Below are 15,750 nucleotides of genomic sequence, written 5' to 3'. Positions count from 1 at the left end.
TTCAACAGGTAAGGTGTAGGGACACACCCAGCCCAACCAGCTGGGAATGTGGGTGTTAGTGGCAGGTAGTGGCGATGATGGGTGGGGTTGTCCATCCTGCTCACTGCCTCGATCATCCAATCCCACCATGGGGCCAATGGACATTCGCAGGGTCCCACAGTTGGTTCCCCTGTGATGGGGCCAGACAGTATCAGCCTGTGACACTGAAACAACTCCTCGAGAGAAGGAAAAGATCAGGCTAGGACAAGCGACTTGCCCGGACTCCTGCTTCACCTTCTGAAGTCTAACAGAGAGAGAAGATGCAACTCAGAAGGTGTATATTTAAACGTTCTCAGGCAGCATCAGTCAAGAGGAGATGTTTCCACTCGCGAGTGAGATCAGAACTAGGTCAATGTGAGATTGTCAGGGTCAAACCGAGCGGGGGATTGAAGAGAAACTTCTTTACCCAGAGAGTGGGGAGAATGTGGGACTCGCTCCGATCGGGAGTGGAGAGAATGTGGGACTTGCTCCGATAGGGAGTGTGGAGAATGTGGGACTCGCTCCGATAGGGAGTGTGGAGAATGTGGGACTCGCTCCGATAGGGAGTGGGGAGAATGTGGGACTCGCTCGGATAGAGAGTGGGGAGAATGTGGGACTCGCTCCGATAGAGAGTGGGGAGAATGTGGGACTCGCTCCGATAGGGAGTGGGGAGAATGTGGGACTCGCTCCGATAGAGAGTGGGGAGAATGTGGGACTCGCTCCGATAGGGAGTGGGGAGAATGTGGGACTCGCTCCGATAGGGAGTGGGGAGAATGTGGAACTCGCTCCGATAGGGAGTGGGGAGAATGTGGGACTCGCTCCGATAGGGAGTGGGGAGAATGTGGGACTCGCTCCGATAGGGAGTGGGGAGAATGTGGGACTCGATCCCACACGGAGTGGGGAGAATGTGGGACTCGCTCCGATAGGGAGTGGGGAGAATGTGGGACTCGCTCCGATAGGGAGTGGGGAGAATATGGGATTCGCTCCGATAGGGAGCTGGGAGAATGTGGGACTCGCTCCGATAGGGAGCGGGGAGAATGTGGGACTCGCTCCGATAGGGGGCGGGGAGAATGTGGGACTCGCTCCGATAGGGAGTGGGGAGAATGTGGGACTTGCTCCGATAGGGAGTGGGGAGAATGTGGGACTCGCTCCGATAGGGAGTAGGGAGAATGTGGGATTCGCTCCGATAGGGAGTGGGGAGAAAGTGGGACTCGATCCGATAGGGAGTGGGGGAGAATGTGGGACTCAAGCCCAAGGGGAGTGGCGAGAATGTGGGATTCACTCCCGCAGGGAGTTGGGAAAATGTGGGACTCAATCCTTCAGGAAGTGGGGAGAATGTGGGACTCGCTCTGGCAGGGAGTGGGGAGAATGTGGGACTCGCTCTGGCAGGGAGTGGGGAGAATGTGGGACTCAATCTGATAGGGAGTCGGGGAGAATGTGGGACTCGATCCCAAGAGGAGTGGGGATAATGTGAAGTGTTTCTGTGATTGTTGTTCCAGTTCTGGAGGATGGAGGATTCCGGAGTTTCGGGTCGCAGAGAGACACTGCTCCACACGTCATCCAGGCTGGTTAGAGGGTAGAGTCAGACTTTACAATATCAGATTTACTCTCACTGTCCAGCACTGTTCACATCGCTTACACTCTCTAATACTTATACACCTCATTTCAGGATCACATCCCACCCTGGAACAGGGGGAAGTAAACCGGACAGTTTGTTTTAACTGGAAGGGGAATCACTGCAGCTGGAAGCGAGAGATAAAGATTAAAAACTGCAGCAATTACTTTGTCTATGAGCTGAAACTGACACCAGGCTGTAACGCTGCTTATTGCACAGGTACATTGCTGTTTCAAAATGACCCAGGAGGGTGAGACTGGATATACCGGGACACTGACACACCCAGTGACTGAGGGGGAGAGGGACGGAGTGACCGAGGGGGAGAGGGACGGAGTGACTGATGGGGAGAGGGACGGAGAGACTGAGGGGGAGAGGGACGGAGTGACTGAGGGGGGAGGGACAGAGTGACTGAGGAGGAGATGGACGGAGTGACTGAGTGGGAGAGGGACGGAGTGACTGAGGGAAGAGGGTCGGAGTGACTGAGGAGAGTCTGACGGAGTGACTGAGGGGGAGAGGGACAGAGTGACTGAGGGGGAGAGGGACGGAGTGACTGAGGGAAGAGGGTCGGAGTGACTGAGGAGAGTCTGACGGAGTGACTGAGGGGAGTGGGACGGAGTGACTGAGGGGAGTCTGACAGAGTGACTGAGGGGGAAAGGGACGGAGTGACTGACGGGGAGAGGGACGGAGTGACTGACGGGGAGAGGGACGGAGTGACTGAGGGGAGTCTGACGGAGCGAGTGAGGGGAGAGGGACGGAGTGACTGAGGGGAGTGGGAGTGTGACCTTGGCACGTTCTTCCTTTCTGGGTAACAGTCTAATTTTCTCTCGAATCCCTCGATGTACCTCCCTCCCCCAAAACTCAGAGACAGCTCGCTCCACACCCTAACCACTCGCCGTGTGAACACATTTCTCATCGCTTCTCTGACCAATCCCCTTAACTTGTCTCTTCCCCTCTCGTTCTTGACCCTACCCCCTCAGCAGGGACCTTTTATCACTCTTGACTCTGTCCCAGACCCCACCCATCCTGAACTGAACCCCTGGATCAAATCTCCTCTCCGCCTTCACTTCTTCCCCACGGGGAACATTCCCCGACTTTCTCCAATCCCTCCACGTCACTGAGATTCCTCCATCCCCCCGACACTCTCCCCTGCATTGAGGTTGTGCTGTCTTAGTGAGGGGGAGGGTCGCGTGTCTCTGTGTGAGATTGACTGTACTTTATCCATTAATGTTAAACATCTCTCTGTCACTCAGACCCAAACTCAGCGCTCACTGACCCGTGTGTAGATCACACGGTGCTGAACCAGACCTGGAGAAGCAGCGATTGTACTGAGACAGAGTGTGTGGGAGAGCTGCAGTGTGACAAGGATCTTGTCTACGGATGGTACAGGTTCAACAGGTAAGGTGTAGGGACACCCCCAGCTCACCCAGCTGGGAATGTGGGTGTTAGTGGCAGGTAGTGGCGATGATGGGTGGGATTTTCTGTGCTGTCCACTCCCTCGATTGTCCAATCTGGCCAGAGGCCCAGCGGACTTAGCTCCGAGTCCCACAGTAGACCCACTGCGATGGGGTCAGACAGTGCCAGCCCGTATCACTACAACCCCTGAGGTGGTAAATGTCAGTGAGTTACCTGGAGTCCTCCTTCTCTTCTGAACTCGAAGTATGAGGGAAGATGGAATTCAAAAGTTCGATCGTTAAGGCGACCAGACGCACTGATTCAAGGACACGTGACAGGGTGTGAAACAGTTGAAGTAACAACTCTCTGCCCCCCCCTCCGCCCACAGTGGACACGCAGTGTGTTTTGGAGCAGGCTAACGGTGAGGCCATTCACAGCAGCTGGAACGTCCTGACTGGGCTGGTCTGGTTATGAGGAGGGAAAAAGATAGAGAAATAAATCGAAAAATAGGCCAAGAGAGGGAGGGTGGGGGGTGCAGCGGGGGGGTGGGGGCAGAGAGATATAAGGGGTAGAGAGAGAGTGCGCAGAGAGATTGGGGAAGAGAGGCAGAGAGAGATGGGCAGAGACAAACGGGGGGAGCGGGAGCAGGCAGAGAGGGAGGGGTGGGAGAGTGAGATGGGGAGACAGAGAGCAAGGGGGTGCGGAGAGAGAGATAGGGAGACAGAGCAAGGAGGGGAGAGAGAGAGAGACGGGGGTGTGCAGAGAGAGGGAGAGTGGGCAGAGAAGAGAGAGAGAGTGACAGAAGGGAGTAGAGAGAGAGGGGCAGAGAGAGAGAGATAGAGCGAGGGGGGGGAGAGAGAAAGAGATGGGGGGGGCGCAGAGAAGAGAGAGAGTGACAGAAGGGAGTAGAGAGGGACGGGCAGAGAGAGAGATAGAGCGAGGGGGGGAGAGAGAGAGAGAGACGGGGGGAGCAGAGAGAGGGAGAGCCTGCAGAGAAGAGAGAGAGAGAATGACAGAAGGGAGTAGAGAGGGTGGGGCAGAGAGGGAGAGAGATAGAGAGAAAGGAGCAGAGCAAGAAAGGGAGAGAGACAGAGACAGAAGCAGAGAGAGAGAGGGAGAAGAGAAAGAGAGGGCCCCAGAGAGAGAGAGAGGGGTACGTAGATAGATGGGCAGAGAGAGAAGGAGAGAGAGGGGCCAGAGAGAGAGGGAGAGGAAGTGACAGGGAGAGAAAGAAGGGACGGGGAAATCGAGTGAAGGAGGAGAGAGAGGAGCACAGAGAGAGAGAGAGAGAGAGGAGCACAGAGAGAGAGAGGAGCACAGAGAGAGAGAGAGAGGAGCACAGAGAGAGAGAGGAGCACAGAGAGAGAGAGAGGAGCACAGAGTCGGGGAAGAGAGGGATGGGAGCACAGTCGGAGGGGGGCACAGAGGGAGGGGATACAGGAGGGCACAGAGCGAGGGGAGTACAGAGGGAGGTGGCACAGGGGGGCACGGGGGGGGAAGAACAGAGGGAAGGGAGCATAGTTGGAGAGGAGCACGGAGGGAGGGGGGCACAGAGGGAGGGGGCCACAGAGAGAGAGGGGGAGAAAAGCAGAGAGAGAGGGGAAGGAAAGCACAGAGAGAGGGAGGTACGGGGAGAGAGGGAGGGTGAGAGAGAGAGTTAAAGTTTTGAGTGTGTAAAAGCGACGATCAGAGACTGTGAGCTGTAGTCAGAGAATCCACTCCTCCTGTTAACGCTGTCGATCCCCCCAGCACACCAATCAGACGTGTGATAATTTTCACTGGGGGTGGGGGGGGCTGGTGTTGGTCGGGCGGGATTAAAGCGAGTGAGTCCTGGGGAGAATCCTTCAACATCCTTCATCCCGAGACTTGCCAGGGAAGCTCAGAGTGACTCTGTGATTGTTGTTCCAGTTCCGGCGGATGGAAGATTCCGGAGACTGCGGTCCCAGTGAGACATTGCTCGACGGGTCGTCCAGGCTGGTTAGAGGGTAGAGTCAGACTTTACAATATCAGATTTACTCTCACTGTCCAGCACTGTTCACGTCGCTTACACTCTCCAATATTTATACACCTCATTTCAGGATCACATCCCACCCTGGAACAGGGGGGAGTAAACCGGACAGTTTGTTTTAACTGGAAGGAGAATCTCTGCAGGTGGAAGCGAGAGATAAAGATTAAAAACTGCAGCAGTTACTTTGTCTATGAGCTGAAACCGACACCAGACTGTAACACTGCTTATTGCACAGGTACATTGCTGTTTCAAAATGACCCAGGAGGGTGAGACTGGATATACCGGGACACTGACAGAAAGTAATGCCCCTCAGTGTTGTAAGAAACACCACAGATAAGTGTCTGAAACGTTAAGTGATGATGTGACCAAGGCAACGTGGAAAGTGAGCTTGTGACCAAGGCTACACTGAACTAAGTCAGACACTAGTTTACAATGTCCATGGAACTCTACAGCCCCCACGTGTGGATGTGAGTGTTGTGTGCTCCTTCTGCTGGTCGCAGAGATTACCTGAGTTGGGGGGTAGGGATGTGGGAGGGTGGTGGGTGGGGCAGGGGGGAGCGTTGTGGCAGATGGGTTACCATGCCTGCATCTTTCAAGTTTTTGTTAGGTTTATTTATTGGTCACAAGTCGGCTTACATTAACACCGCAATGAAGTTACTGTGAAAATCCCCAGAGTCGCCACACTCTGGCGCCTGGTCGCGTAGACTGAGGGTGAACTTAGCGTGGCCAGTGCACCTTACCGGTACATCTTTGGGCTGCGGGAAGAAACCGGAGCACCGGGAGGAAACCCATGCAGACACGGGGAGAACATGCGGGCTATGCACAGATAGTGACCTGAGCCGGGAACTGAACCTGGGTCCCTGGCACTGTGAGGCTGCAATGTTAACCACTGTGCATCTCGGGCAGAAGGTCCACGCTCGAGCCCCCCTCTAAGGGTTTAATGGAGTGTGCGCCCACCACACGGTCCTCCCTCAAGTTTTACGCCCCCATTACCCCCACGACCTGCCTCGCAAACTGTTCTGGGAAATGCGAGTCCATCTCAGCACATTGTGTGTTCCAGGAAGAGGAACATGAACGGAATACGCTGTTTGGATGCGTACGCCCCCGACCCGAATTGGACAACGAGCTTCGGGCAACACCCCCACTCCCCCAACAGCTGCCCCGAGCTCAGTTTTCCGAAGGGAAGGAGAGATGTCCAAACTGAACCAGTTTCTACTGAAGCAATAGATTGTAGGTTTGGTTGCTGCTTTCTGGGGAGTGGGATTGATGTGGAAGCGGTTCCTGTTGTGAGTTACTGAGTTACACCAGAGAGGAGGGAGCGGGGAACAGGCTGTACTGGGGGACTGATGGGAAATAATGTGGATTTGTTATTGGGGGGAAAGGTTCAATCTAATGTTACTGACACCCCCAGATTTCCAAATCTCTACAACAATAAATGGACTTAATATTAAGATGAATCCTCTCTCTGTCAACCAGTCGCAGACCTGTCAGTCGCTGACCCATGTGTAAATCACACCATCCTGGACCAGCCCTGGAGGAGTGCAGAGTGTAACAGGACAGTTTGCTGTACTCGAAAGTGCGACAATAAACTCAACCACGGGTGGTATCGATTTAAAAGGTAAAGGATTGATGTCGGCTATTAGAGCGGAGCGGCGGTGGGGGAGGGGACATGAGGAGGGATAGAAACAGCACAAAACCATGTTGGGTGGCAGAAGGGAGACAGAGTAAAAGGTAAAAACACTGGATACAGAGAGAGGGAGAGAGAGAGAGAGAAAGAGTAAAGGGAGATACAATTGGACAGAGAGAAAACAGGGAGAGAGAGTTCAAGGGAGATAACACTGGATAGAGACAGAGAAAGAACAGAGGGACCGTGTAAAAGGCCATAACACTGGATAGAGAGAGAGGAAGAACAGAGGGACAGTGTAAAAGGCCATAACACTGGATGGAGAGGAAGAACAGAGTGTAAAGAAAGATAACACTGGATAGAGAGAAATACATTACAGAGAGAGGGAGATTAAAATGGATAACATTTGATCAAGAGAGAAGGAACAGAGAAAGTAAAGACAAATAACAGTGAAAATAGAGAGAGAGAAGAGATTGAGAATGTGTAAAGGCAGATAACACTGGACAGAGAGAGTGTACGTGAAGGCAAACAACACTGGATAGAGAGAGAAAACACAGAGAGGGATTTACGGGAGTTAACAGTTGATAGAGAGAGAGAGAGAGCAGAGAGAAAGTAAACAGAGCTAACACTGGATAGAGAGAGAGAATAGAGTGAGAGTAAAATGAGATAAAGCTGGATAAATAGAGAGAGGTAGAAGAGAGAGACAGAGAGTAAAGGGAGATAATACTGGATAGAGAGAGAGAACAGAGGGACAGTAAAGGAAATAACACTGGATAGAGAGGGAACAGAGAGGAAAAAGACATAGCACTGGATAGGTAGAGGCAAAGGGAGACAACACAGGAGAGAGAGACAGAGAGGGAGATAGAGAGGGAGACAGAGGGAATTGGGGACAGAGAGACAGAAACAGGGGGACAGAGACAGAGGGAGACAGAGAGAGTTGAGGGAGATAATACTGGATAGACAGAGCGAGAGCAGCGAGGAGATAGTAAACGGGGTGGGGGAACATGGTCCCGGGGCAGCACGTTAAATGACACATTGCGTCTGGAAGTGAGGGGTTAGGGCTGGGGGTTGAAATTGGGGGTGGAGCGTGGAGAACAGACTGGAGGGGGGCGAAAGCTATGGGGTAGAGTCACAATTATAGAATCAGATGAATTTATTGGATATCTATGAGGATGTGACTAGTGCGGTAAACAGAGGGGAACCGGTGGATATGGTGTTTTTAGATTTTCAAAAGGCGTTTGATAAGGTGCCTCATAAAAGGTTGGTTCAGAAGGTTAGGGTGCACGGAGTTGGGGGTAAGGTGTTAGCGTGGATCGAGGATTGGTTGTCTAATAGGAAGCAGAGAGTTGGTATCAATGGGTGCTATTCTGGTTGGCGGTTGGTGACTATTGGAGTGCCGCAGGGATCGGTGCTGGGGCCTCAACTGTTTACCATTTATATAGATGATCTGGAGGAGGGGGCTGAGTGTAGTGTGACGAAAGTTGCTGATGACACGAAGATGAGTGGAAAAGCAAATTGTGAGGAGGGTGTGGAAAGTCTGCAGAGGGATCTGGATAGGCTGAGCGAGTGGGTGAGGACCTGGCAGATGGAGTATAATGTTAGCAAGTGTGAGGTTATCCACTTTGGCAGAAATAATAGTAGGAGGGATTATTATTTAAAGGGCGAAAAGCTGCAGCATGCTATGGTGCAGAGGGATCTGGGGGTCCTTGTGCATGAGTCGCAAAAACCCAGTCTGCAGGTGCAGCAGGTGATCAGGAAGGCGAATGGGATGCTGGCCTTTCTAGCGAGGGGGAAGAATATAAAAGCAGGGGGGTCTTGCTGCAACTGTACAGGGCACCGGTGAGGCCGCAGCTGGAGTACTGTGTGCAGTTTTGGTCGCCGCACTTGCGCAAGGATATTTCGGCCTTGGAGGGAGTGCAGAGGAGGTTCACTAGGCTGATACCGGAGATGAGGGGGTTGGACTATGAAGAGAGACTAAATAGACTGGGTCTGTACTTGTTTAGAAGGATGAGGGGGGGATCTTATAGAGACGGATAAGATAATGAAAGGGATGGATAGGATAGAGGAAGAGAGATTTTTCCCGCTTAGAAAGGACAGCAGGACTAGAGGGCACAGCCTCAAGATAAGAGGGGGGCAGTTTAGAGCAGAGTTGAGGAGGAACTTCTTCACTCAAAGGATGGTGGATCTCTGGAATTCTCTGCCCGTTGAAGTGGTGGAGGCTACCTCGCTAAATATATTTAAGTCACGGGTAGATAGGTTTCTGACAGACAAGGGAATTAAGGGTTATGGGGAGAAAGCGGGAAAGTGGAACTGATCCACTTCAGATCAGCCATGATCTTATTGAATGGTGGGGCAGGCTCCTGCTCCTATTTCTGATGTTCTTATGTTCTTACAGTACAGACTGATGCCATTCAGCTATATGAATTTGCACTGATCACAATCCCATCCAGGCCGTATCCCCATAACCCCCATGCATTTACAGTAACTGTTTCCCCTGACACTAAGGGGAAATTTAGCATGGCCAACCAACTAAAATCTCTCTATATCCCCCCGATCGGACTTCCAGTAAGGAGTATTGGAGATATTGTTATTGAAGTTCACAGTTCAGGAGCTGATTGTGTGTGTGTGTGTGTGTGTGTGTGTGTGTGTGTGTGTGTGTTTGATGTTCCAGTTCTGGCGGATGGAAGATTCCAGAGACTCCTATCCCAGAGGGACACTGCTCCACAGATCGTTCAGGCTGGTTAAATGGTAAGTCAGACTTTACAATATCAGATTTACTCTCACTGTCCAGCACTGTTCACATCACTTACACTCTCCAATATTTATACACCTCATTTCAGGATCACATCCCACCCTGGAACAGGGAGTAGTGACCAGGACAGTTTGTTTAAGCTGGAAAGGGAAACTCTGTCACCGGCGCCACCAGATAAAGATTAAAAACTGCAGCCATTACATTGTTTATGAGTTGAAGTCCTTACAATATGGTGATGCCTATTGCACGGGTAAGCTGTTCCTTCCAAAAGATCAAGACAAGTGACTTGGAAATGTCACAAATACAGATAAAGAAAGTTCAACGTCTCTCTCCGTTGTGCGAGGGGAACAATACTTACCTGTGTGTCTCTGCTGGGGGTCTATACTTACCTGTGTGTCTCTGCTGGGGGATCTATACTTACCTGTGTGTCTCTGCTGGGGGGTCTATACTTACCTGTGTGTCTCTACTGGGGGGTCTATACTTACCTGTGTGTCTCTGCTGCGGGGTCTATACTTACCTGTGTGTGTCTACTGGGGGGATCTATACTTACCTGTGTGTCTCTGCTGGGGGATCTATACTTACCTGTGTGTGTCTACTGGGGGGATCTATACTTACCTGTGTGTCTCTGCTGGGGGATCTATACTTACCTGTGTGTCTACTGGGGGGATCTATACTTACCTGTGTGTCTCTGCTTGGGGGGTCTATATTTACCTGTGTGTCTACTGGGGGGATCTATACTTACCTGTGTGTCTCTGCTGGGGGGTCTATATTTACCTGTGTGTCTACTGGGGGGATCTATACTTACCTGTGTGTCTCTGCTGGGGGGTCTATACTTACCTGTGTGTCTCTGCTGGGGGATCTATACTTACCTGTGTGTCTCTGCTGGGGGATCTATATTTACCTGTGTGTCTCTGCTTGGGGGGCGTCTATACTTAACTGTGCGTCTCTGCTAAGGGGGGTCTATATTTACCTGTGTGTCTCTGCTTGGGGGGCGTCTATACTTAACTGTGCGTCTCTGCTAAGGGGGGTCTATATTTACCTGTGTCTCTCTGCTGGGGGGGGTCTATATTTACCTGTGTGTCTCTGCTGGGGGGCGTCTATATTTACCTGTGTCTCTCTGCTGGGGGGGTCTATATTTACCCGTGTGTCTCTGCTGGGGGGTTCATACCTACATGTATAAGCGAAAATATCGTCGGCAAGTGAGTGAGGAAAATTGGACAATGAGATCCCGCCGGCAGGATTCCCATTCTCCGAGTCTGGGGTGAGGTGGCCCTTGTGTTACCTCAGTCTCTCGGGAAGGAGGAGTGAGGAAGATTCAGGGAGCAGAGGGTTGGTCCTGCCCCCTCCCCCTCTCCCGCGACCCCTCGCTCCCCAATGATTGGTGGCTGCTGGCGCTGTTTGCAATCTCTGTCACACCCCCATCCCCAGCCCTCACCCCAGAGATTAGAGTTAGGTTGATCGTAGCCCAGCGCCAAGGCACAAGTCACCAGTGCCAGTGGATTGTCAAAGGCTGTGATAGAGATGTTTCAGGTGTCTCACTGCCCGGCACAGGGACACCGAATGGAAAGACCTTTCAATATGGGATTCACCTCATTCTCTATTCATTGTAGATCCAAAAACGGCCCAGGTTCAGGGATATCCGGAAGGATTCACGCGACAGGCGGACAAGGATGTTTCACGGAGTGTCAGTGTGGCCCCAACCTCAGGTATTAGGTTCAGTACTTCAAAATCAGCTCTGCACTCACTCAGAACCAATCACAGCTCACTGTGTACATCCCTCCAACTCACACTGATGGGGAGGAAGAGAGTGACTGAGGGAGCACGGATGTAGTGACTGACGGGGCTGGGATGTAGTGAGTCACGGGTAAGGGTGTGGAATGAATGGCTGTAGTGATGGAGGGGGGAATGGGTTGAGTGACGGAGGGGAGTGGGATGTCGTGACTGAGGCGAGTGGGACATACTGAGTGAGGGGAGAGGGATATTCTGATGAGAGCAGAGGGATGTAGTGACTGAGGGCAATGGCAATTAGTGAGTGAGGGGAGTGGGATACACAGAGAGGGACAGAGAGATCTGGATAGGCTGAGCGAGTGGGTGAGGACCTGGCAGACAGAGTATAATGTTAGCAAGTGTGAGGTTATCCACTTTGGTAGAAATGATAGCAGGAGGGATTATTATTTAAAGGGTGAAAAGCTGCAGCATGCTACGGTGCAGAGGGACCTGGGGGTCCTTGTGCACGAGTCGCAAAAACCCAGTCTGCAGGTGCAGCAGGTGATCAAGAAGGCGAATGGGATGCTGGCCTTTATAGCGAGGGGGATTGAATATAAAAGCAGGGAGGTCTTGCTGCAACTATACAGGGCACTGGTGAGGCTGCAGCTGGAGGACTGTGTACAGTTTTGGTCCCTGCATTTACGAAAGGATATATTGGCCTTGGAGGGAGTGCAGAGGAGGTTCACTAGGCTGATACCGGAGATGAGGGGGTCAGCTTATGAAGAGAGATTGAATAGACTGGGTCTGTACTCGTTGGGGTTTAGAAGGCTGAGGGGGGATCTTATAGAGACTTACAAGATAATGAAGGGGATGGATAGGGTAGAGGTAGAGAGATCCTTCCCGCTTAGAAAGGACAGTAGGACTAGAGGGCACAGCCTCAAGATAAGGTGGGGGGGGGGGCAGTTTAGATCGGAGTTGAGGAGGAACTTCTTCACTCAAAGGGTGGTGAATCTCTGGAATTCTCTGCCCGTTGAAGTGGTGGAGGCTATCATGCGAAATATATTTAAGTCACGGGTAGATAGGTTTCTGATAGACAAGGGAATTAAGGGTTATGGGGAGAAAGCAGGAAAGTGGAACTGATCCACTTCAGATCAGCCATGATCTTATTGAATGGCGGGGCAGGCTCAAGGGGCTAGATGGCCCACTCCTGCTCCCATTTCTTATGTTCTTATGTGACTGAGGGCAATGGTGTTTAGTGAGTGAGGGGAGTGGGGTGTAGTGAGTGAGGGGAGTGGGGTGTAGTGAGTGAGGGGAGTGGGATGTAGTGAGTGAGGGATGTGGGATGTAGTGAGTGAGGGATGTGGGGTGCAGTGAGTGAGGGGAGTGGGGTGTCGTGACTGAGGAGAGTGGGATGGAATGAGCGAGGGGAGTGGGGTGTAGTGAGTGAGGGGAGTGGGGTGCAGTGAGTGAGGGGAGTGGGATGGAGTGAGCGAGGGGCGTGGGGTGTAGTGAGCGAGGGGCGTGGGGTGTAGTGAGCGAGGGGAGTGGGGTGTAGTGAGTGAGGGGAGTGGGGTGTAGTGAGTGAGTCGTGAGTGAGGGGAGAGGGGTGTAGGGACTGAGGGCAATAGCATTTAGTGAGTGAGGGGAGAGGGACATTATCACTGAGGTGAGAGTGGGTGGGATGTAGTGAGTGAAGGGAGAGGGATTTCCCACCCCTAACTGCCCTCCATTTCAGACGGGTGTTTGTGAGTCACCCACATTGCTGTGTTTCTGGAATCACAGCTCAGCCAGGCTGGGTAAGGACAGCAGATTCCCTTTTTCCTAAATGGGCGTTCGTGAACTGAATGGGTTTTTACAACAATCGACCGTGTTCATCATCAGACTTTTAATTGGAGATTTTTTACTGAATTCGTATTTCACCGTCTGGGATTCGAACCCGGGTCCCCAGAGGATTCCGCTGGATTCTGGATAACTAGTCCATTGACAATCCCACCGCACCACTGCCTTCCCTACAGTGACCCCACCGTAAATTCAGTTTGATGGTTGGTTCTGTTGTTCCACAAAGTTCACTGACGTGATATTCTTTCACCTTTTCTGGATTCAGGAACAATCCCATCTCCCACCCACGAGGAAAAATCGAGTGGACAATCCAGCGACCAGTCATCCTCTGTCCCAGACGGAACTCCAACCTCAGGTAGGCAGCACTGTGAGGAAGACTCAACCCAAACACTTCCCTCAACGTGACCCAAGGGCACAGCAATCCCGGAGACTGAAATAGGGATTTATTGATGGAAAGTGAGGGAGTGAGTGAGTGATGGGGAAACGGAGGGCTTGAGTGAGATGGAGATTCCTGTTTGAGGAGATTGAGTGTCTGCAATCCAGGGGAAAGGGTATCAGAGAATCGGGGAGCTGTGATCCAGTGATGGGGATGAAGGGAAAGGGGTTTGTGTTACTCAGGGGGTGAGGGAAGGGTTTCCAATATCACCGTGTGATATTGTTGAGAATCTAGAAACCACACGGTGATGTGTTCTGTTTAACTTCAATCTGCTCTCTCCCCATTTGCCTGAAATAATCTCAGATACACCGACATCACCAACCCGGACACACAGCGATCCATCGAGTGAAAAATCCACTGGGAGATCATCGTCAGTCCCAGCAGGATCTCCAACCTCAGGTAACTGAATCCGGGGAACATTCCCAATGAAATCCTCATTTCCTGGGAACACATAGAATATCAGAGTGCGTTCGGAGGGAGTGAGTGAGGGCATTGGGATGTAGTGACTGAGGGGAGTGGGATGTATTGGCTGAGGGGAGTGGGATGTAGTGAGTGAGGGGACTAGGATGTGATGACTGAGGGGGTTGGGATGCAGTGATTGCGGGGAGTGGGGCGCAGTGACTGAGGGAGTGGGATGTAGTGAGTGAGGGGAGTAGGATGTCGGACTTAAGGGAATGGGGTGTAGGACTGAGCGGAGTGGGATACAGTGATTGAGAGGAGTGCGATGCACTGAGTGAGGGAGTGGGATGTAGTGAGTGAGGGGAGTAGGATGTCAGATTTCAGAGAGTGGGGTGTACGACTGAGGGGAGTGGGATATTGTGACTTGGCGGGAGGGGATTGCGGTCACTGAGGGGAGTGGGGTGCAGTGACTGAGGGGAGTGGGGTGCAGTGACTGAGGGGAGTGGGATATAGTGAGTGAGAGGAGTGGAGTGTAGTGAGTGAGGGGAGTGGGGTGCAGTGACTGAGGGTAATGGGATATAGTGAGTGAGAGGAGTGGAGTGTAGTGAGTGAGGGGAGTGGGGTGCAGTGACTGAAGGGAGTTGGGTGCAGTGACTGAGGGGAGTGGGGTGCAGTGACTGAGGGGCATGGAGTGCAGTGAGTGAGGGGAGTGGGGTGTAGTGACTGAGGGGAGTGGGGTGCAGTGACTGAAGGGAGTGGGTTGCAGTGACTGAGGGGAGTGGGATGCAGTGACTGAGGGGAATGGGGTGCAGTGAGTGAGGGGAGTAGGGTGCAGTGAGTGAGGGGACTAGGATGTGATGACTGAGAGGGGTTGGGATGCAGTGATTGCGGGGAGTGGGGCGCAGTGACTGAGGGAGTGGGATACAGTGATTGAGAGGAGTGCGATGCACTGAGTGAGGGAGTGGGATGTAGTGAGTGAGGGGAGTAGGATGTCAGATTTCAGAGAGTGGGGTGTACGACTGAGGGGAGTGGGATATTGTGACTTGGCGGGAGGGGATTGCGGTCACTGAGGGGAGTGGGGTGCAGTGACTGAGGGGAGTGGGATATAGTGAGTGAGAGGAGTGTAGTGTGTGAGAGGAGTGGAATGTGAGTGAGGGGAGTGGGGTGCAGTGACTGAAGGGAGTTGGGTGCAGTGACTGAGGGGAGTGGGGTGCAGTGACTGAGGGGCATGGGGTGCAGTGAGTGAGGGGAGTGGGGTGTAGTGACTGAGGGGAGTGGGGTGCAGTGACTGAAGGGAGTGGGTTGCAGTGACTGAGGGGAGTGGGATGCAGTGACTGAGGGGAATGGGGTGCAGTGAGTGAGGGGAGTGGGGTGCAGTGAGTGAGGGGAGTGGGATGCAGTGACTGAGGGGAGTGGGATGCAGTGACTGAGGGGAATGGGGTGCAGTGAGTGAGGGGAGTGGAGTGCAGTGAGTGAGGGGAGTGGGGTGCAGTAAGTGAGGGGAGTCGGGTGCAGTGACTGAGGGGCGTGGGGTGTACTGAGTGAGGGGAGTGAGACGCACTGACCGAGGGGAGTGGGATGCAGTGACTGAATTTGTGATTCTCTGAGGAAAGATAAATCCTGTCAAAACTTTTTATCTTGAACTCATCATGACAGATTTTCAAGGATACAAAACCTCAAAGGGGGAAATTATTTCGACTCCATTGGAGCAGGAGGTTGAATAGTTGGTGTGCAGTCTCCGATATGTAAATTACGTGGCAACAAACCAGCACCATCTTTCCCACGCTACACATAGTCTTTGCCTCTGTGAGATTGGGTATTGTTGCATGAGACCTGATGAGTCCCAGATGGAAAACTTCAATAGCACATCTCTTTTTGAGAAATGTGATGTATTGGCCCTGACGAGACTCCCAGAAGAGGAATGTTTTAGAAATGTTTTTCATCAAGATATTGCCCGGAA

At 52.3% G+C, this 15,750-nt stretch overlaps 1 protein-coding gene across 1 annotated transcript in view; it reads left to right on the top strand.

Moving 5' to 3' along the window:
- The window catches only part of LOC145338599 (uncharacterized), a 142,791-nt gene that overhangs the window by 98,199 nt on the left and 28,842 nt on the right, over positions 1-15,750 (top strand). The window contains exons 5-12 of the mRNA XM_080182973.1: positions 4,934-5,010; positions 5,104-5,268; positions 6,510-6,651; positions 9,329-9,405; positions 9,498-9,659; positions 11,020-11,115; positions 13,221-13,310; positions 13,695-13,790. Of these exons, the coding sequence (XP_080039099.1) occupies positions 4,934-5,010; positions 5,104-5,268; positions 6,510-6,651; positions 9,329-9,405; positions 9,498-9,659; positions 11,020-11,115; positions 13,221-13,310; positions 13,695-13,790 (905 nt within the window). The remainder of the gene's footprint in view (positions 1-4,933; positions 5,011-5,103; positions 5,269-6,509; positions 6,652-9,328; positions 9,406-9,497; positions 9,660-11,019; positions 11,116-13,220; positions 13,311-13,694; positions 13,791-15,750) is intronic.

Source organism: Carcharhinus amblyrhynchos, unplaced genomic scaffold, assembly GCF_965287045.1.
Source record: "Carcharhinus amblyrhynchos unplaced genomic scaffold, sCarAmb.v2.hapA chromosome_104, whole genome shotgun sequence".
Taxonomy (NCBI): domain Eukaryota; kingdom Metazoa; phylum Chordata; class Chondrichthyes; order Carcharhiniformes; family Carcharhinidae; genus Carcharhinus; species Carcharhinus amblyrhynchos.
Note: the sequence above shows the minus strand (reverse complement) of the source record. Positions and strands in the feature narration are given on the sequence as shown.